General features: G+C 44.2%; 1 protein-coding gene across 1 annotated transcript in view; it reads right to left on the bottom strand.

Annotated features, from left to right (window-relative positions):
* LOC126162731 (sialin) overlaps nucleotides 1-21,413 on the bottom strand; it is a 368,491-nt gene that overhangs the window by 60,358 nt on the left and 286,720 nt on the right. The window contains exons 5-7 of the mRNA XM_049919394.1: nucleotides 19,098-19,355; nucleotides 17,710-17,794; nucleotides 5,505-5,725 (exon numbers count right to left, since the gene is read on the bottom strand). Coding sequence (XP_049775351.1) covers nucleotides 5,505-5,725; nucleotides 17,710-17,794; nucleotides 19,098-19,355 — 564 coding nt within the window. The remainder of the gene's footprint in view (nucleotides 1-5,504; nucleotides 5,726-17,709; nucleotides 17,795-19,097; nucleotides 19,356-21,413) is intronic.

The raw sequence follows: 21,413 nt of genomic DNA, 5'->3' as shown, positions 1-21,413 counted from the left end.
TATCACTACGTTTTCGGACTTTCTGTTTTCGGTTGAAAGTATCGCCATGTTTATATATTTCGTTGGCTTCTCTATAGAGCCTTGGATGATACACTTCATCGTTGCAGATAAATTTTGGTTCGGAAAACTTCACTTTACGATTTCCTGATTGAAGAGCATGCGCTACTGCAGCTGATTTTTCTATGAGGGCTATTCGGAAAGTGAGGTCGATCGAGCGCGAAGGGAAAACCACAGTGAAAACCCGATGAAGCTTTGCACAGGAATGTTGGGCAGCATCTGTCACGTCGCTCTTTTCAGTTCTGAGCGCACAGTGAGCACGTAAAGATCCCTAGAGAATAGCATGCGCCGCCAAATATGACTACCTGATGAAAGATTTCACCTGATGTGATGCAGCCCACATAACATAACTGTCCTGCGTTTCCGTCTCTATGACAATTCTCGGCTGCACTTGCGAGAGCAGCATTTTCGATAGGAAGTGTTTGTTCACACACAACACAGTCCGTAATTGCCCCCTCCCCTCCCCCCTGCCTCCCTCATATTCAACTCTACTCACATGAACCGCTGGTTATGAAGGCAGCATTTTGGCGTAGACAACGAGCTGCAGACCAATGTAGAGAATTGTTGGAAAGCACAGGATGCTGAGGGTATAGCAGAGAAGTAGTTGGAAAGTGTAGCTAACAGTGAAAATAAAACAATTTTGATTTTCACAGCGATATCAATTTCGAAACCGATCGGACCTTACTTTCCGAATCGTCCTCGCATTTCTCCTAGCCTGAAAAGCCTTTTGTGTTCCTTCAGCCATGTATTCACCCTTCTCTCGGTAGTTCCATTATACATACACGGAAATTTACATATTTGGCAGGACGAGAAAGGACGGCGTTTATCCTCGTAGATCGGAGTATTCACAAATTTTCTCCCTTTATGTAAAACGTGGTCTGGTGCTCTGTTTCTGTAAAGTCGTTCCAGTCTGATCAGTTACCTTTGTAATTCTGTAATTCTGTCAGAGACAGCAAAGGACTTGGAAGAGCAGTTGAACGGAATGAGATGAACATCAATAAAAGCAAAACGAGGATAATGGAATGTAGTCGAATTAAGTCGGGTGATACTGAGGGAATTAGATTAGGAAATGAGATGCTTAAAGTAGTAAATGAGTTTTGCTATTTGGGGAGCAAAATAACTGATGATGCTCGAAGAAGAGAGGATATAAAATGTAGACTGGCAATGGCAAGGAAAGCGTTTCTGAAGAAGAGAAATTTGTTAACATCGAGTATAGATTTAAATGTCAGGAAGTCATTTCTGAAAGTAGTTGTATGGAGTGTAGCCATGTATGGAAGTGAAACATGGACGATAACTAGTTTGTACAAGAAGAGAATAGAAGCTTTCGAAATGTGGTGCTACAGAAGAATGCAGAAGATTAGATGGGTAGAACATATAACTAATGAGGAGGTATTGAATAGGATTGGGGAGAAGAGAAGTTTGTGGCGCAACTTGACTAGAAGAAGGGATCGGTTGGTAGGACATGTTCTGAGGCATCAAGAGATCACCAATTTAGTATTGGAGGGCAGCGTGGAGGGTAAAAATCGTAGAGGGGGACCAAGAGATGAATACACTAAACAGATACAGAAGGATGTAGGTTGCAGGAGGTACTGGGAGATGATGAAGCTTGCACAGGATAGAGTAGCATGGAGAGCTGCATCAAACCAGTCTCAGGACTGAAGACCACAACAACTGTTACCTTTATAATAAAAGGGAAAGAAACTTCGTGTGTCACATCATCTTCGCACATTACAGAAACCATGCTGGCTTTGGCGGGAAAAGGCCACAGATTACGGCTAGCTACGAGCCCACTTTGAAAATGTTTGAGTCGCCATTCTTTGTGACTATTTGTTGGGGATTCATGATCTTCCATCCAGGCTTAAAGGACGAACTTGTTTTCTTAGAAACTACTGTAACTTCTGCTGGAAGATATGAGCAATGTAAGAGAATGTCCCTGCAGAATTACAAACCAATGTACATCACATCGTTCTGCAGCAGAATTCTTGAGAATCTTCTAAGTTCGAATAAAATAAATTTCCTTTAGACAGAGATGGTTCTGTCCACAAATCAGCACGGATTTAGGAAGCATGGCTTATACGAAACTCAGCTTGCTCTACTCTCACACGCTGTCCTGCGAATCTTTCATGAAGGCAAAGGGAAGATCCCATATTTCTAGATTTCCGGTAATAGTTATACACAGTGCCCCACTGCAGACTGCTGTCGAAAGTACGAGCATACGGAATAGGTTCCCAGATATGTGAGGTACTAGAAGACTTGCTAAGTAATAGAACCCAATAGGTTGTCCTGGACGGTGAGCGTTCACCAGAAACAAGGGTATCGTGAGGAGTGCCTCAGGGAAGTGTGACACTACCGCTTTTGTTCTCTATCATAATGGGGACCATAAAATGTCCATTTGTTAGAACTTTTGTGTCATATGCGAGAGACTGCGGGGTGTAGTTTGGATTTAGACTACTTTACACAGGCATCGCCTCTTGTAAATCACTGTTGAGTCACATTATCATAAGCACCTTCGACAAGTGATAAAATAATAATACTAACATACCAATAAGTCTGTGAAAATTAATGGTAATACCTTCATCAACGTGTTTAAATCTCTTTATTCAGATGCGACGAGTTTCGGGACACATTGCAACATCATCAGAGGTCATGCCTATGTAACGTGATGTAATGCCAACCAACACAGTGCCTACGCGATGGAGGTCAGAACCGCGAACCCAGCGTCGAAATCACGCAGTTTTGTTCTTGGTGGCCGAGGAAACAGATTTCAGACACACCACCACTCAGAATGGACACAAAAATCCCTCATGAGGTGGCATAAAGGACATAAATGAAACCACCGTTACCTTGGGCAGCTGATTCCTGCACACTTTGCGGCCGAAAACAACAGTTCACATTGCGATGAGCAACAAGACTAGGTTCTTGACAAAGTTTGACGCTGCTGCCACTCCCGGGGCAATTCAACCCAGCTCTAACGGCGTTGGAGCTGAAACCCTATTGGTTATAATCTGATCCTTTTAGAAGCTAAAGCTACAGCAATTTTTGTTCTGCCTTTCAGAGTGGAACTACTAGGCACCTTTAAAAACCATTTGACGAAGTTTGAACGTGATCTGCTTGTGCCTGTTCTGTCCTCTGTTTCGCGCCCTCCTGTGGCGGCGTGCAACATTAACATGTGAGTGAATAAAATGGCAAAGGGTATCTCTAAGACCCCCCCACTTCGGCAACACCCTCGGTGCCACCCAAGCGACTTTATAGAGCGAGTTAGAAATGTACTTGTTGCAGACTTCGATAACCATTTAGCCTCGCGGCTGCTCTAGCTGCTGAAGGCAGGGAAACCCTTCGACACCCCGAGAGACAATTACGAGGTTTCGAAAAAGTAGTCGTTTGATTGTCGTTCTATAATAATGCGTGACATCACCGACAACTTTAATCTCTGCACAATGGAGTGCACCTTTAACCCATACGTACACAGAGTCTGATTCATTTACTTTACGACGATTCCTCGTCCTAAGAACCAACGACGTTGTAGACATATAGTAAGATGAACCAAGATCTCTGTTATACACTTCACATATCTGAAATGTACGACAAGCAATAACTTCTCTGCTGTTAAAAGTCTCCATCCCTGATACAGTCTCCACTTTACCACCACGAACTAGAGCCACAGTAACGCAACCATTACCATGTGCACTAGCATCTGTAATAGTAAGGGTAAAATTCAGTACGCATCCAGAAAAGACTGAAGGGCCATGAAGAATAACTTGCGCACTTCTCCGCTCTTCGTAGTAATAGATACATTATCAATAGCTTTATACACTGTAAGGCGCGAACGCCTTCTCCTCCTAAAATAACGCGGCATAACTAGTCTGAATTTTACACTTACTATACTGATGCTAGTGCACATGGTAATGGTGTGGTTACTGTGGCTCTAGTTCGTGGTGGTAAAGTGGAGACTGTGTCAGGGTTGGAGACTTAACAGCCGAGAAGTTATTGCTTATCGTACATTTCAGATATGTGAAGTGTATAACAGAGATCGTGGTTCATCTTATTATATGTCTACAAAGCCGTTCATCTACATCTACATCTACTTACATACTCCGCAATCCATCATACGGTGCATGGCGGAGGGTACCTCGCACCACAACTAGCATCTTCTCTCCCTGTTCCACTCCCAAACAGAACGAGGGAAAATGACTGCCTATATGCCTCTGTACGAGCCTTAATCTCTCTTATCTTATCTTTGTGGTCTTTCCGCGAAACATAAGTTGGCGGCAGTAAAACTGTACTGCAGTCAGCCTCAAATGCTGGTTCTCTAAATTTCCTCAGTAGCGATTCACGAAAAGAACGCCTCCTTTCCTCCAGAGACTCCCACCCGCGCTCCTGAAGCATTTCTGTAACACTCGCGTGATGATCAAACCTACCAGTAACAAATCTAGCAGTCCGCCTCTGAATTGCTTCTATGTTCCCCCTCAATCCGACCTGATAGGGATCCCAAACGCTCGAGCAGTACTCAAGAATAGGTCGTATTAGTGTTTTATAAGCGGTCTCCTTTATGGATGAACCTCATCTTCCCAAAATTCAACCAATGAACCGAAGACGACCATCCGCCTTCCCCACAACTGCCATTACATGCTTGTCCCACTTCATGTCGCTCTGCAATGTTACGCCCAAATATTTAACCGACGTGACTGTGTCAAGCGCTACACTACTAATGGAGTATTCAAATATTACGGGATTCTTTTTCCAATTCTCTGCATTAATTTACATTTATCTATATTTAGAGTTAGCTGCCATTCTTTACACCAATCACAAATCCTATCCAAGTCATCTTGTATCCTCCTACAGTCACTCAACGACGACACCTTCCCGTACACCACAGCATCATCATCAGCAAACAGCCGCACATTGCTATCCACCCTATCCAAAAGATCCTTTATGTAGATAGAAAACAACAGCGGACCTACCACACTTCCCTGGGGCACTCCAGATGATACACTCACCTTCGATGAATACTCACCATCGAGGACAACGTACAGGGTTCTATTACTTAAGAAGTCTTCAGGCCACTCACATATTTGGGAACCAATCCCATATGCTTGTACCTTAGGAGTCTGCAGTGGGGCACCGAGTCAAATGCTTTCCGGAAGTCAAGGAATATAGCATCCGTCTGATACCATTCGTCCATGGTTCGCAAGATATCATGTGAAAAAAGGGCGAGTCGCGTTTCGCAGGAGCGATGCTTTCTAAAGCCGTGCTGATGCATGGACAGCAACTTCTCTGTCTCGAGGAAATTCATTATATTCGAACTGAGAATATGTTCGAGAATCCTGCAACAAACCGATGTTGGTTCTTAGTCCGACATTGTTTATTCAGCTAATGAATAAACCGAGAAATATGAACTGATGGCAATGTCTTGAAAGGGCTGCGTGGAACAGGCAAGGTCGGCTCACCTTGCCCTTCTTGGTGGTGGAGCCGATCGCCTTCTCGATGTACTCGCGCTCTTCGTACGAGATGCGCGGGTGCTGGGCGGGCGAGTCGTAGATGAGGAAGAACCAGGCGATGCTCCAGACGGTGCCCACCAGGCCAGTCGAGTAGAAGACCGACTCCCAGCCGAAGGAGGCGATCAGCAGCCCGCACACCGGCATCGTGATGGCCGCGCCCAGCGCCGACGCTGTACACACACACACACCCACACACACGCATGCATTACACTGGGTAGCAATGGATAAGTAGTCTAAGTTTCTTTCACTGGCTTGGTGTAATTACGATGTACTGGTTTCAAAAATGACATTCGTTTTGGTCAATCGGATCAAATTTTTGAATTACTGAATTTTCGTTTGTTATGACACATATAGCATAACGCTGAGCAAACACTACTTTATTATTTCAGAATTTACTTTTTTTACATTAAACTTAGTTTTTTTTTAATTTGTAGATAAAAGAAATGCCTTCAGAAAGGAGACGGTGCGAAAATAATCCCGATAGGGGAAATCGTCGGAGAACGGGGGACCGGGATACAATAGTGTTCTGCTGTTTTGTAGACTGGAGAATGCTGAAACCTACTGTAGTGACATGTAGCTATGTCTCTGAATGGAAAGGAAGATGAGGCAGCCATTTTGACTCAGTGTGGAGGAAGACTTGTAAGCGAACGGCTGTCCTTCACGTTTCCAGTTGCGTTTTTGTACCTTTAGGTGAATTTAAACGTAAGATAAACTGACAAATATAAATTGTATCCCCATAATTGATAGGCAGTCTTAAACTGTATGCCATTCGCTATACTTTAGTTGCATAACACGTTTACATCCCTTAGTTATTATTTTGCATGGAAGTTGTTAACCTGAAATTTGGTCATGGGGTGGAATGGAACGGGGCAGAATGGGATAGTGTACCGTACTGTCCCTCGATTTTTTGATGAAAGTTGATTTCGAAATACACATTTCTTTTTTTTTCTTGCTTTTCCAGATGCAGTAAACTTACATTATAAAGACTAATAGACAGCAATGATATATTAAATCTATCGAAATATCATCATCAGCCGCTTTATCTTCTGAAATTCGGGTTTTAAAAGCATCTATGGAATTCAAGTGCCCATATAGAATTGGCGAATCAGTTGGGAAATTTAAAATGTCCTCACAGCAGAACAAAAAGCCGAGCTAGCAGCATAGCTGAAGTCAACGGAGAGAAGACTTTTTGGACCAACGATGCAACTCTCATCTCACTGTCAGATCATTAGGCTACCAGGAGGCAGGAAGAAATGGCTTACGACACAGCTTTGGCAAAGAAACTTGTCTTTCTCTGCAGGAATGGATTATATGATTTATTACTAGGTATACTGTGTTGCCTATTCGCATGCCAAAAGATACACCTGGAGCACGAACGATGGGATTCCATAAAGTAACAGTAACTTCGTATTAAGTATTAAAAGCAATTCTACATTTTTCACAATGACGTTAAAATATTTTCTTATTGTTAACGAACTTTGACTATTCCTTAGTCTAAACTGTTTACTAAACAACTTTCTATCTTAGTTATATTACTAATAATTACAATGTTTATGCAATAATTTCATAAAAAACTGCCTTATCCAAGCCTACCTCGTGGGTAGGGCAGAACTGAAACATGCGGACATTTCTTTGAAAAAACATAAACAAACATAACATACTGTTTTAAGGGATTTTCAGGTATAGTTCGTTAGGTTATACTACAATGTGAATTTTTACACCTTTAACAAATATTTTCTTGTGTTCCATTATTTTATGAAAATTATTAAACGTTAAATATCCCTTTCCGCCCCGAGCTCCCTGTGTCCTGCTACATCCGCGGAGAATGTAACCTGATTACTAAGGGAAATGCAGTTTCGCGTCACATATGCTAGGCAAGACATACACTGTGTATTTGCGCCAGTAGTCCAAGAGGAAAAAGATTTCTTTGAAATTTATAATTCCTACGGTTTGGAGGGAGCGGACAATCCATGCCACAGACTACTACTTCTGCGCTATTGACGTGACTAGGGTCAATAGAAAGAAACGGAACAGTCTCACGTAGTCTGATCTTGCATCGTCAACTCGTCCTGCAGCTCATTGTGAGGAAATTCCGCTAGCGGTTAAGGAAGGGAAGTTCCTTTTTCTGAACGGGACTGCAGTGATCTAGATTGTGTTGTCAGCTTGTCAGAATCCTATGCCGAACTGTTGGCCTCAAGATTGAGAGAAAAACATCTACCTGATAATCAAAGAGTTCTTCAATTTTTTTTTCAGAAGAAAAGGACTTGGTATGCGGTACAGATGTTGGCGAGCTTCTTACAAGCTTAGGATACGTAAGTACGAACTGAAAGATTGGAGACTGTTCACTGACAACAGCAATGTTGCAATCAAGTGCTGTTCCTTATAACCTATACTGAGAAAGGCTTCCAAAACAAGATGAAATCCGGTGTGGTTCTCATAGATCTTCCAACAGCTTTCTATACAATATGGATTGAGGAGCCATTGTTTAAGCTAACGAGATAATCAAAATCAAATGCAAACAGATATATGTCTTAATCAAAAACGTGTTACCAGACAGAAAAATCAATGTTTCACTTCACGACATGGGCAGCAAGAGCGTTGTTCTGAATAATGGCCTGCCACAGGGTTCTACACGAACGCCCATTCTTTTCAATTTACGAGTGTATATCGCCGACATGCCAGACACAGCATCAGGGAAATTTGGGCACACAGACGACCTGACCGCACATCAAAGGAAAAATTTTAACTTCGACAAAATGTTGAATGCAGACCTAGAAGTACTGAACACCTACTACTCCAAGTGGCGTCTACATTCAAACCCTAACAAAACGACCAGCACCATAATGCTCCTCAACAATAGAGATACAAATAGAAAACTAAAACTCGCTGTGAATGGCCAACGCTTCAGGCATGAAGATAATCCTAAATACTTGGGAGTTTAATTAGGTCGCACTCTTACGTATAATTCACATCTAGAAGATACAAAACAAAAATTAAAATCTTGTAACGCTGCCGTGTTTAAACCATCTGGAACGACATGGGTTTATAGGAGCAGCATATTGAGGACTTCAGCAGTAGCCCTTGCGTACAGCGTGGCCGAATACTGTTCGCCAGTCTGGATGAGAAGTGCAGTGCACGACCAACTGAAGGAGACGCTGTGGATATTTAGGGAACATTCAAGGCCACCCAATGTGCCTGGCTCCTTGTTCTACACTCATGCTCATACATTAAGGATAATTGCAGAATGTGGTGTCACACAACGTGGCACTGCACAGAACTGGCGCTAATAGCATAGGCACATAGGTAACACACACGACACAGATCTGTAAGTCCACGGTATTGTTGATAAGTTGAGAAAACCGTCCCGAAACACATGTACTACAAAACGCCACTGTTTCATGCGCATGTACCCCGACATCAATATGGGATATGATCACCATGCACAAGTACACACGCCGCACAACGGGTTGGCATACTCTGGATCAGGTGGTCGAGCAGGTGCTGGGATATAGCCCAGTCTTGCACCAGTGCCTGTCGGAGCTCCTGAAGTGTCCCAGGGGCTTGAAGACGTGCAGCGATACGTCGACCGAGAGCATCCCAGACGTGCTCGATGGGGTTTAGGTCTGGAGAACAAGCAGGACACTCCATTCGCCTGATATCTTCTGTTTCAAGATACTCCTCCTCGATGGCAGCTCGGTTGGGCCGTGAGTTATCATCCATCAGGAGGAAGGTGGGACCGACTGCACCCTTCAAAAGGCGGACATACTGGTGCAAACTGACGTCCCGATACGCCTGATCTGCTACAGTTCCTCTGTCAAAGACATGCATGGGTGTACGCGCACCAATCATAATCCCACCCCACACCATCAAACCACGACCTCCATACAGGTCCCTTTCAAGGACATAAGGGGTTGGTATCTGGTTCCTGGTTCACACCAGATGAAAACCCGGCGAGAATCACTGTTCAGACTATACCTAGACTCGTCAGTGAACATAACCTGGGACCACTGTTCCAATGGCCATGTACTGTGTTCTTGACACCAGCCTTTACGGGCTCTCCTGTGACCAGGGGTCAGTGGAATGCACCTTGCAGGTCTCCGGGAGAATAAACCATGTCCGTTCAGTCGTCTGCAGACTGTGTGTCTGGAGACAACTGTTTCAGTGGCTGCGGTAAGGTCCCGAGCAAGGCTACCTGCAGTACTCCGTGGCCGTCTGCGGGCACTGATGGTGAGATATCGGTCTTCTTGTGGTGTTGTACACTGTGAACGTCCCGTATCGTAGCGCCTGGACACATTTCCTGTCTGTTGGAATCGTTGCCATAATCTTGAGATCACACTTTGTAGGACACAGAGGGCCCGTGCTACGACCTGCTGTGCTTGACCAGCCTCCAGTTGCTCTCATAACGTCACCAATATGTGTTCTTTGAGCCATTTTCAACACACAGTCACCATTAGCACGTCCGAAAAAGTGTGCACTCTCACTCGCTGCGCCGTACTCTGACGTGCACCAACACACCTCTGTATATGTGGACTATTGCCAGCGCCACCGTGAGACGACCGGAGGTCAAATGCACTGCATAGTCATATCCCGAGGCGATTTAAACACGCAAACCGCCCACCAGAGCGTTGTTTCACCATGTATCAGCATTATCCTTAATTTATTAGCATGAGTGCAGGAAACATAGAGCCCCCTGAAATTAGGCGGTCACAGTTAGCCACAAGATCGTACAGAAGATTCCTAGACACCCCAGAACTCCCAATACACCAGGACCTAGCACTTATAAAAGACTTGAGTCATCTTTATGGATAATCGGCGGGAACTGAAAGCTTCAACTCGAAGGCAGCTTATGGACGTAAAACCCGAAACTTTGTGGACGACCTCAACAAGAAGATCGATGGATTCAACCTCCTGAGGAAATTGTGGACAGCTAAAACCATGTGAGTACGAGTGTAAACAAGAAGTGTAGGTGTAACGAACAAATGGTGCCTATTGGACAGTCCTGAATGCGTGCGCGGAGAAATCCACTCTATAGCCCATTTACTCGTGTGCGAAGTGCATGGACATGAAAGTGACCTGAAGGACATGCACAGACTCCCCGACTCAGTCACAGAGTGGCTCAAGAATAAAGATTGTTGTAACTCAGTATAGAGCTATTAAAATATTTTAGTTAATACATTATGTGACGAATGCCTTCGTAAATGCCGAACGAGTAAATAAATAATTAACCACAACAAATGATCACTCATATGCGTATTGCTGCACAACGGCAACCATTACGCCTCTGTATGGCTCACTCGACTGTACTGGAGGAGAAGTATGAAGCAGTGAAGTACGTGGTAAAATTTTCGACTATCTACCATGAAAAAAATTATAAAATTTGTCATCCCAACAGTTGGTACTTTTCGTACATAAAAAACATGGATTATATACTTGAAAATGGCTAACTGCGAAAATAACAGTGATTATACAGGTATAACAGCCAAGGTGGACGATGGAATTGCCCTTTGTCTGTTCAGTTATCGTTTCACTTCGAAATTCAACTCTTCTTCATTCTGGAAAAGCCTGACGCACACAGTGTTTTCTTCATCTAAGCAGGCACACCCTCTCGGAAAGCTTCCTGCAACGGTTCACCCTAGCCCCCGTAACCTCATCGGGACATTTCGAGGGTACGCTCCTGTGGAAACTTACCAGCGAAATCTGTTAGCACCACACACCATGGAAGTTCCGAGAAACACTAAGCATCGCCCTTGCCTGATAATGGTTGTGTTTTCGCCTTTTTTCGGCGGTGGTGAATACACTTGTTTCCACTGCTTGCTTTGTTTCTTTTGTTCGGCTTGGTAATGATACACCCAGCACTCGTCCATGGTGATTAGGTGGGTCAAACAAGACATCTGGCTTTGCCTCACAAACGTGAAAACGGGCATGAGGAGTCAGGAAACCCTCCGAGCGGCGCCGTTTGTGATGTCAAAATGACGTGCAAAATGTTGAAAATTGGTTCATAACTGATTTTAACTTTTTGCACTATCTCTTCGATCGTGGTACGGCGATCTTCGAGCACCAGGGCCTCTACTTCTGTTGTGAATCCGGGTTCATCAAAAAGACATAGTCTGCCACGTCCCCCTTCGTCATTCAGACATGTTTGGCCACACTGGAAGCTATGAGCCACATAACTACTGTCATATCACGGTGCACTGTTACTGTACAGTCCCACAAACTCTGCACGGATTGTTGCAGTGTTATCTCACTCCAAATGCAGAAAAGTAATTACTTTCACTTCATCAGTGGGATACGGAATATTATTTTGGTTCTTCTAGCGGTGTGCGACGGCACTGTCCGTGAAGATTTCATTGCGTACTAAAACTGAAAAGAAAGCTACACAGCTTTATTTTTGGAGGTGCCAATTAAAATTTCTTACTTACCCCTCGTAATGAACATTTTCGATGGTCACCAAAGAAATAAAAGAGAAAACCGTTGTTTAACTATAAATACCGTGTTCCGAGATTTCTAGGAGCACTTTTGGGTTACCTTAGCACTTACAGTACGAGAGCGTGCTGAAAGGTAATGCCTCCGAATTTTTTATGCGAAAACTATTAAAGCTCTTTAAACAAAACACATGTTATCAACATTCTACATCTTGATTTTCCGTGTCTACATATTTATTTCTCAACACAGTCATCCAGGAGACGAACAGATTTCTTCCAACGAGAGACCAGTTTGTTTATACCGTCACTGTAGAATGTTGGATTTTGTTGACAGAGCCATAATTTCACGTCTGCCGGCACCGCTTCATCACCATTGAAGTCCTCGAAAGTTTGCTTAAGTTTTGGAAACAGATGAAAATCGGGTGGAGCCGTGTCGAGAATATGTGGAAGCTGTCCGATAACAGTGAGCCCTAGGCGTCGTATTGTTGCAGACGTCACAACGCTTGTGTATGGTTTGGTATTGTCATGCTGAAGGACAGGGTAGTCCATGTGTGGACGAATTATTCGAATTCGTGCTTTTAGTTGTCTAAGGGGCTCTTACGCCGACATAGTTACATTACACACCGCCATGCTGGACTGGAGCCCTTTAGTGGCAGAGAGTCGCAACCTGCGTCAGCAAAGCGGAGACATTGACTGAGTAATATCCATGATTCAAAGGCATTTCTTCTTAGCACGGCCTCATACTTGCAAATAAAGGACTGCCTTTTTGCCCTTACGTTTATATTTCCCATGCTTTGTGCGTGCGCCCAATAACACACCTCCAACTAACAGACGCGCGTGGTTGCCGTGGGGTCTGGGGCCCCTTGCCACGGTTCGCGCGGCTACCCCCGTCAGAGGTTCGAGTCCTCCCTTGGGCATACGTGTGTGTGTTGTCCTTAGCGTAAGTTAGTTTAAGTTAGATTAAGTAGTGTGTAAGCCTAGGGACCGATGACCTCAGCAGTTTGGTTCCATAGAACTTACCACAAATTTCCAAAATTTCCAACTTGACCTCTCTCCCCACACCAGCATCAACTCCGCTGCTACTCTCTACAGTTCCCACGACTCCGCATGTAACCAAACAGCAAGTTGAAGTACTTTGAACAGCAAGGTCGTGGCATGCAGTACATTGAAATCTTACCTTGTGCTTCATCAAATGCTTACAAATCATCGGATATTAAACTGCATGCCATTTACATAATCAACTTTGTTTTGCTTGCACATTCCGTTACTTTCCACAAGGGGCCTAAGTACAATCATGGGGGCTCCGGGGCAAGTACGTAAAGTGGGATCCCCTCCCCCTTTTGCATTATCTCCCCTAATGTACTCCACTCCAGCACTCCACTGCCAATTCCACAAAACTTCGCCCTGACGTTGTGTCTCAGAGCCAGCCCCCTCCCCCCTCCCCACGCAAACACTACAATACACCATTACCCTAGCTGCTCCCCTCCCTCTCGAATCAAAAAGTGAAATAAGTAAGAAAAACTTTAAAAATCACTCTATTTTATTTTAAATACTTTGTTGAAGCGAAATATAATGTTACCAATTTTTCCCTGAACGTCTGTGAAACAGCTATTCGTCCTTGCATCTTGTACATAACAAATACTGACGACTACGCAAGGTAATTTCAATGAAATATAAAATCAAACTATTTTTATGAAATTTCTTATTTAACTAGTGACGCAACCGCCTTACGTTAAGAATAAAAGCATGAACCACCAATAAAGGGAAAAAACTGAGTAATTTCGCAGAAAGTGAAAAATTTAATACTATACTGCACGACAAAACAAGTACACATAGGTAACTTGAAAATAGTCCTTCCGTTTAAAAATCCTTGTAAAAATGTGAGCTGCTAATGAAATGTATCTTAGTGAGCTAAATAATTATCTTAATTAAATGAGTTTTCCCTTCTTGTATATGCACAATGGTCTATTGTTCTACAAACATCATCCGTTCGTTCTCTTTCAGTTTATGCATAGGTTTAGACGTCTACCTCAGGGATGTCAAGCCTTGTAGGTTACCTGAGCCACATTGGAAGATGACGAGTATCTTTGAGCCACACATAACAAACTTAACACTAACAATAATCGCTGAGCAAAAAAAAGTGTGTGTTTGTGTTTGTGTGTGTGTGTGGGGGGGGGGGGGTTGGAACAAGGAGAGAATAGCAAATTGAAAGTATTCGATTTATGATAACTTTACATAAACGGAATTTTATAGAATATTTCTTTCGGCGATCGTGTGATAGATGTCAACTTATTGGGTCTCGCTGACACTTGCTTTGGGGCACCTGCGGCCCCTCGAGCTGCAGGTTGGGCACTCCTGGTCTACATTTTCGTCTATACTCTCGCTACAAATAGCGTGGCAGAGTTCACTTTTTGTTGAACCATACATTAAAGTCTGTTCCCGTTCCATTCGTGGACGGAGCGTGTGGAGAGTGAATGCTTCTGCGTCACTGTGCGAGCTTTCATTTCCATTATTTTATTCGCACGATCTCTGTGGGATAGCTGCTTGGGGGACTGAGGAACATTCGTGGTTTCTGCTGTGAAAGATGTCTTGGATTTTTCCAAAGGCGTTTTTGGGAGATGAGCCGCGTATTGCTTCCAGTACTGCTACTTAGAATGTTCCAACACCTCTGTCACACTTATTAACGTTATCTGTGCTGGAAACAGAAGAGAAATATCAGAAGACAATTTCCTTGAAAAACTTAAATGCTTTATTTTAAGATCGTCGTCTCAGGTGGTGGATATGAAAAAAAAAAAAACATTGTAATCCTACTACGAGTCTGTAATACACTTCATTCCTTCTTTTTCCTTAATCTCATACCTACATAACGTCGGCATAGTTATTATTGCATTTGGCGTTGTTAATGTTAGAGGGTAGCCAGACGTCATTCATGTCACCACTATTTTATCCCGCACCCCCCTTCCCCCCTCGCCACCTCTGCCCCTAATGAAGATCAGAAAGAAAACTTAATAATATAGTCTTGTTATAGTCTTGTTGCAACCCTTGTTCACTAAAGTACGAGCAGCCCTTAGCGGCTCGCCATCTTTCTTACAACTATTCATGACGTCGCCTTTCCGGCTTAGATCTTTTTTAATATGTGACTTGTAAGTACTGCATCTTTTTCCAGTCAGTACAAACTTTAATTTTATTAATGTACTATATACTTAAAAGGTTTTTGAACAGTTAGTCTAATTCTGAGGACGACGCTCATAGTAGCGTCGAAACCTGGTCAATTTTGACTTGATATTCGTGACCGAGGGCTTATTTGTTCTAATATTAATAATATTCTTTTATAGTATTTATACAGCCTTGAGTCACACAGATGGTCTCATAACCGGTTTCGGCTTCTTACAAAGCCATGATTAGATTTTTTGCATAAAAGAAAGAAAAAAAAGGGAAATTAAAATAGTAGAAACTCAAATACAAACTCAACCCAATTTCTACACAGAGCTACTTGCTTCTAAATATGTTACGCAGTAAACTCGTCAAAATAAAACTAAAGAAGGCAGGAGAGGCAATGTAAATGGCGTTCTACTTGTTCTATAAAATCATGGGAATTCAGCCGAAATCTTCTTTTAGAAGAGACTTCTTCGATACTGGTGAATTCCTACAATTTTCTACGTCCTCGTTGATTGGTGGAACTGAAGGCTTTAATGTTGCTAGAAGGGAGCAAGTTCACTCTAGAAAATAGCTCCCACTCAACTGCATAATGACAATGGAGTAAACTATAGCTGGACACCGAAGCTATTGGAGCAAACGTCACTTTGTAACGTGTATGTCTATAGAAGACTAAGAGGCAACTGAATGTCAAGAGCCCCTGCGTATGTACGGATATGCAACACGCCTGTCGTTAATGGTTTTGCGAAGCGGCGATTACGGCGTTAAACGTGAGAATAATGCAACATAAGCTACTAGTGGTTGCGCTTGAGAACACGTGTTACAATCATGTCTTCCAAGTTTCGGTAACTTGTACAATTCTACGAACAATGTATTTAAAATCACAGCAAATTTTATTATACTGCCACCACTAGTAAGCCTCATAGAACCGGTAAACTTACGACTATACGTAATCGATTTATAAGTTAGTGTCAGACTGTTCGCTGAAGATGCTCTCGTCTACAAGAAAGTATATTGGTTAGATGAGCGTAAGATGATGCAGAGAGACCTGGACAGTATTTCCATTTGGTGCAATATATGACAACACTGTAGATGTGGATAAATGCAATACCATGCTCTTAACAAAGACATGTAGTATCAGATAGAAAAATTCGAGAAAAGCTTCTAGAATCCTTCAAGTCGCTTGAATATCCAGTAGCAACACCACTTAGTCTAATACGTGAAATCATTAAAAGGAAAGCGAATGGAAAGCTTAGGGGTACTGATAAGGTTGTAGGATAGTGTGGTGCATCTGAAAAAAAAAGTCGTATGAAGAAGCTAGTGCGAGAAATTCTAAAATATTGCTCCAGCATTTCGATCTCCTATAAAGAAGACGTGACAGCAAACAGTAGAGAATCCAGAATCGCGATGATAGGATCGTACTAGCTCAGTACAGGGCGTATTAAAACCTGATAGAGAGGCTGCTACACTTAAAGTGCGAGTCTCAGAAAGAAGAAGTTCTTGTGAAACTCTGTTAGGAAAATTTGTAGAAATGGTATCCAGAAAGACTGTACCACAACTCTGTTACTTCCATCGTATATCCTGTGCAGGGATGGTGAGAATAAGATGAGAGGTTATGGCACATGCCGAGACATACAGAAGGTCATTTCTCCCTCGCTTAACGCAGGAATGGAGTATGATAGGAACTCGTTCGTTTTATACCCCAAAGTCGCCTTCTCTGTGCACTGTACATCAACTTGTGTAGTAATATGTAAATATGGGAAATAATACAGGATGGGCAATATAAAACTGGCCCGGAAAAATTTCGTACACCTTAATATAGGAAACCCTGCTTAACCCCATCCGCAGCAGGAGCAGTCGATGTAATTTGCAATACCTATCTTTGATGCGCAGGAAATTTTTTCCAGGCCAGTTTTATATTACCTATTCCGTATTACCTTTGTGCTTAATTATTTTTTATGTTTGCAATTATTTGCCAATAGAAAGTTAAACTGTTTTACCCCATGAAGTATTTCAAATACAAGTATTGGTTGGAAATATTGTTCCCATCGTGCTTTACAGTGAGTTTTGAGATTTCAGAAAGTGAATTTTTGTGGTAAGTTCCTGTGGGACCAAACTGCTGAGGTCATCGGTCCCTATGCTTACACACTACTTAATCTAACTTAAACTATCTTACACTAAGGACAACACACACATCCATGCCCGAGGGAGGACTCGAACCTCCGTCGGGGGGAGCCGCGCGAACCGTGGCAAGGCGCACCAGACCGGACGGCTGCCCCGCGCTGCCGAGAAAGTGAAAATATTGTTCTTCGGTTAATGCGAGTTTGTTGTAAGAATAACTCGCATTTCAGTAAAGCATAAATACACGTCACGCAAGATTTTTACGTTCAAAGATGGCATTTAGTCAGCTGTTTCCAACCTGCAAGTCAAATAACGAAATTTAATGTCGAGAGCTTTCACTACAATCTCTCTGGCTACTAATCTTGCTGCATCTCCTCCCCCCCCCCCCCCCCCATTTTGCTTTGCTTTACATCGTGTGTCCCACAAAAGCAGTAGACCTTCTGGTGTGCACTCACCCATGGTGTTGGCGATGAACTTGCTGCGCTCCATAGGTGGAATCCACTTGGCCACCATGGGGTGAATGGACGGCCACGTCACTCCCTGTGAACAGGAGACGGTATTCATACAACAATTACAGAGCTGTAAGTCTTTTACCTGAGAAAACTACAATACCAACGTGTGGTACTATCAGGTCCCTTATTACAGATTTACTCATCTGATTTACAATGCATTTTTTTGTTTACCACTTTCTTTGGTAACAATCTTAAGACATGAGATTTTCTCTTTCATCTATTCTGACATCATACGTAACTTTGTTATAGATGAAACATCACTCCCACGTTTATGGTTAAAGTGTACAATTTAACTGAATGAAAACATATACAGTACTACTACTACTACTACTACTACTACTACTAATAATAATAATAATAATAATAGTAATAATCTTAGTTGAATCTATAACTGACTGTCGAATTTAATGCTACTGAAACCATTAAGAGGTGCTACCCTTATGGCTGCTGTACAACAATATCAGAATTTTTAGCTGCTGTACATTGATCGGCATGAATGTTGGGCCCGAAGCTATTTAGTGGCCGATTCCGTGGTTTAGGGGAAGCGTACGTATCTAGGAAAGCAAGCATCGTGTGTTCGCTTCCCTGTCAGGTATTACTATGACTGTGTCATTCCTGTGCGTGTCCTCTAAATATAATACAGAGTAAGTCATGGAATGGAATGTATTCGATTCGAACTTTAGCTGTTAAATAGCTTGGTTCATGGCTAATGTCAGGAGTCCAAGTAACAACAATTTGACTGAACCATAGCAGCTACCACGTCTGACTCTGGATGTTTCTTGGATTTCTTGTCACGTCAGATTTGTTCGTAAACTCAAGCTTTCAACGACTTCCCCTGTCTTCATTCTCAGGAGTTATCTGTCGTACAAATAGGCCATGCGACACTTTCGTATTTAGTTGACCAAACTAGTTTGGGAACGCCACGAAGTCAAGAATCTTCTATTATCTACCAGAGATTATGTCGATATCTGTGACTGAGGAACATTAGTAGCGATGCTGATTGTGATGATGGTAGAGAACTCATTTGCTTCTCTATAGCGTTTCAGCACCTGGCGCTCGTTTCCTGTGCACTACTAACTGAACAGCAACTGTCCCACTTTCAGTTAAGCCTTCAATACGAATTCTAAATCATCAGATTCCTGTTGGTGCTAACAAATGGAGGCTAGGTTTTGGTGAGAGGTGTTGAAGACAAGTTATTACCAGCACGATGTAGAGGAGGATGGATAGGATGGATAACATTTTGGAGAGTAGGAGACTCTTGAGGAAGGAGAGTCGGTGAAGCCTAGCAGTGATCAGGAGGAGACTGAGGAGGAAGGGAGTGAGCTGCTGACCAGCGAGAGCCCCAGCACGACGCGCAGCAGGATGACGACGGCGATGCCGAGGCGCGCGGACAGCGGCGTCAGCAGCGTCAGCACGGAGCCGACCAGCATGGAGGTGCCGAAGACGCGCCGGCCGCCGATCAGCTCGGCCAGCCGCCCGCCGGGGAACTCGGTGCACACGTAGCCCCAGAAGAAGCAGCCGATGATCATGTTCTGCCAGTACTCGTCCCAGTCGTAGCGCGTCTGCTCCACGCCGCCCTCCGCCGCCGCCTGAAACAAGACTTGCTGATAGAGGGAAGGTAGCTGCATTCTGCAACGAGACTCAAAACGAGTAAAACGAAGGCTGACGGTAAACTTATAATAGCAACTTGTGTCGACTGCAACGCTCACACCCGTAAAAGGAAACTTTATACACTGAAGCGTCAAAGAAACTGGTATAGGCACGCAGATTCAGACACAGAGATAAGTAAAAGGCAGAATACGGTCCTGCGGTCAGCAACGCCTATACAGGGTGATCCATTGATAGTGACCGGGACAAGTATCTCACGAAATAAGCATCAAACGAAAAAACTACAAAGAACGAAACTCGTCTAGCTTGAAGGAGGCAACCAGATGGCGCTATCGTTGGCCCGCTAGATGGCGCTGCCACAGGTCAAACGGATATCAACTGCGTTTTTTTAAAATAGGAACCCCCATTTTTTATTACATATTCGCGTAGTACGTAAAGAAATATGAATGTTTTAGTTGGACTAATTTTTTCGCTTTGTGATAGATGGCGCTGTAGTAGTCACAGACGTGTAAGTACGTGGTATCACGTAACATTCCGCCAATGCGGACGGTATTCGCTTCGTGATACATTACCCGTGTTAAAATGGACCGTTTACCAATTGCGGAAAACGTCGATATCGTTGATGTATGGCTATTGTGATCAAATTGCCCAACGGGCGTGTGCTACGTATGCTGCTCGGTATCCTGGACGACATCATCCAAGTGTCCAGACCGTTCGCCGGATAGTTACCTTATACACTCCTGGAAATTGAAATAAGAACACCGTGAATTCATTGTCCCAGGAAGGGGAAACTTTATTGACACATTCCTGGGGTCAGATACATCACATGATCACACTGACAGAACCACAGGCACATAGACACAGGCAACAGAGCATGCACAATGTCGGCACTAGTACAGTGTATATCCACCTTTCGCAGCAATGCAGGCTGCTATTCTCCCATGGAGACGATCGTAGAGATGCTGGATGTAGTCCTGTGGAACGGCTTGCCATGCCATTTCCACCTGGCGCCTCAGTTGGACCAGCGTTCGTGCTGGACGTGCAGACCGCGTGAGACGACGCTTCATCCAGTCCCAAACATGCTCAATGGGGGACAGATCCGGAGATCTTGCTGGCCAGGGTAGTTGACTTACACCTTCTAGAGCACGTTGGGTGGCACGGGATACATGCGGACGTGCATTGTCCTGTTGGAACAGCAAGTTCCCTTGCCGGTCTAGGAATGGCAGAACGATGGGTTCGATGACGGTTTGGATGTACCGTGCACTATTCAGTGTCCCCTCGACGATCACCAGTGGTGTACGGCCAGTGTAGGAGATCGCTCCCCACACCATGATGCCGGGTGTTGGCCCTGTGTGCCTCGGTCGTATGCAGTCCTGATTGTGGCGCTCACCTGCACGGCGCCAAACACGCATACGACCATCATTGGCACCAAGGCAGAAGCGACTCTCATCGCTGAAGACGACACATCTCCATTCGTCCCTCCATTCACGCCTGTCGCGACACCACTGGAGGCGGGCTGCACGATGCTGGGGCGTGAGCGGAAGACGGCCTAACGGTGTGCGGGACCGTAGCCCAGCTTCATGGAGACGGTTGCGAATGGTCCTCGCCGATACCCCAGGAGCAACAGTGTCCCTAATTTGGTGGGAAGTGGCGGTGCGGTCCCCTACGGCACTGCGTAGGATCCTACGGTCTTGGCGTGCATCCATGCGTCGCTGCGGTCCGGTCCCAGGTCGACGGGCACGTGCACCTTCCGCCGACCACTGGCGACAACATCGATGTACTGTGGAGACCTCACGCCCCACGTGTTGAGCAATTCGGCGGTACGTCCACCCGGCCTCCCGCATGCCCACTATACGCCCTCGCTCAAAGTCCGTCAACTGCACATACGGTTCACGTCCACGCTGTCGCGGCATGCTACCAGTGTTAAAGACTGCGATGGAGCTCCGTATGCCACGGCAAACTGGCTGACACTGACGGCGGCGGTGCACAAATGCTGCGCAGCTAGCGCCATTCGACGGCCAACACCGCGGTTCCTGGTG

Source organism: Schistocerca cancellata, chromosome 2, assembly GCF_023864275.1.
Source record: "Schistocerca cancellata isolate TAMUIC-IGC-003103 chromosome 2, iqSchCanc2.1, whole genome shotgun sequence".
Lineage (NCBI taxonomy): Eukaryota > Metazoa > Arthropoda > Insecta > Orthoptera > Acrididae > Schistocerca > Schistocerca cancellata.
The sequence above is the reverse complement of the archived record's forward strand: the minus strand, read 5'-3'. Positions and strand labels throughout refer to the sequence as shown.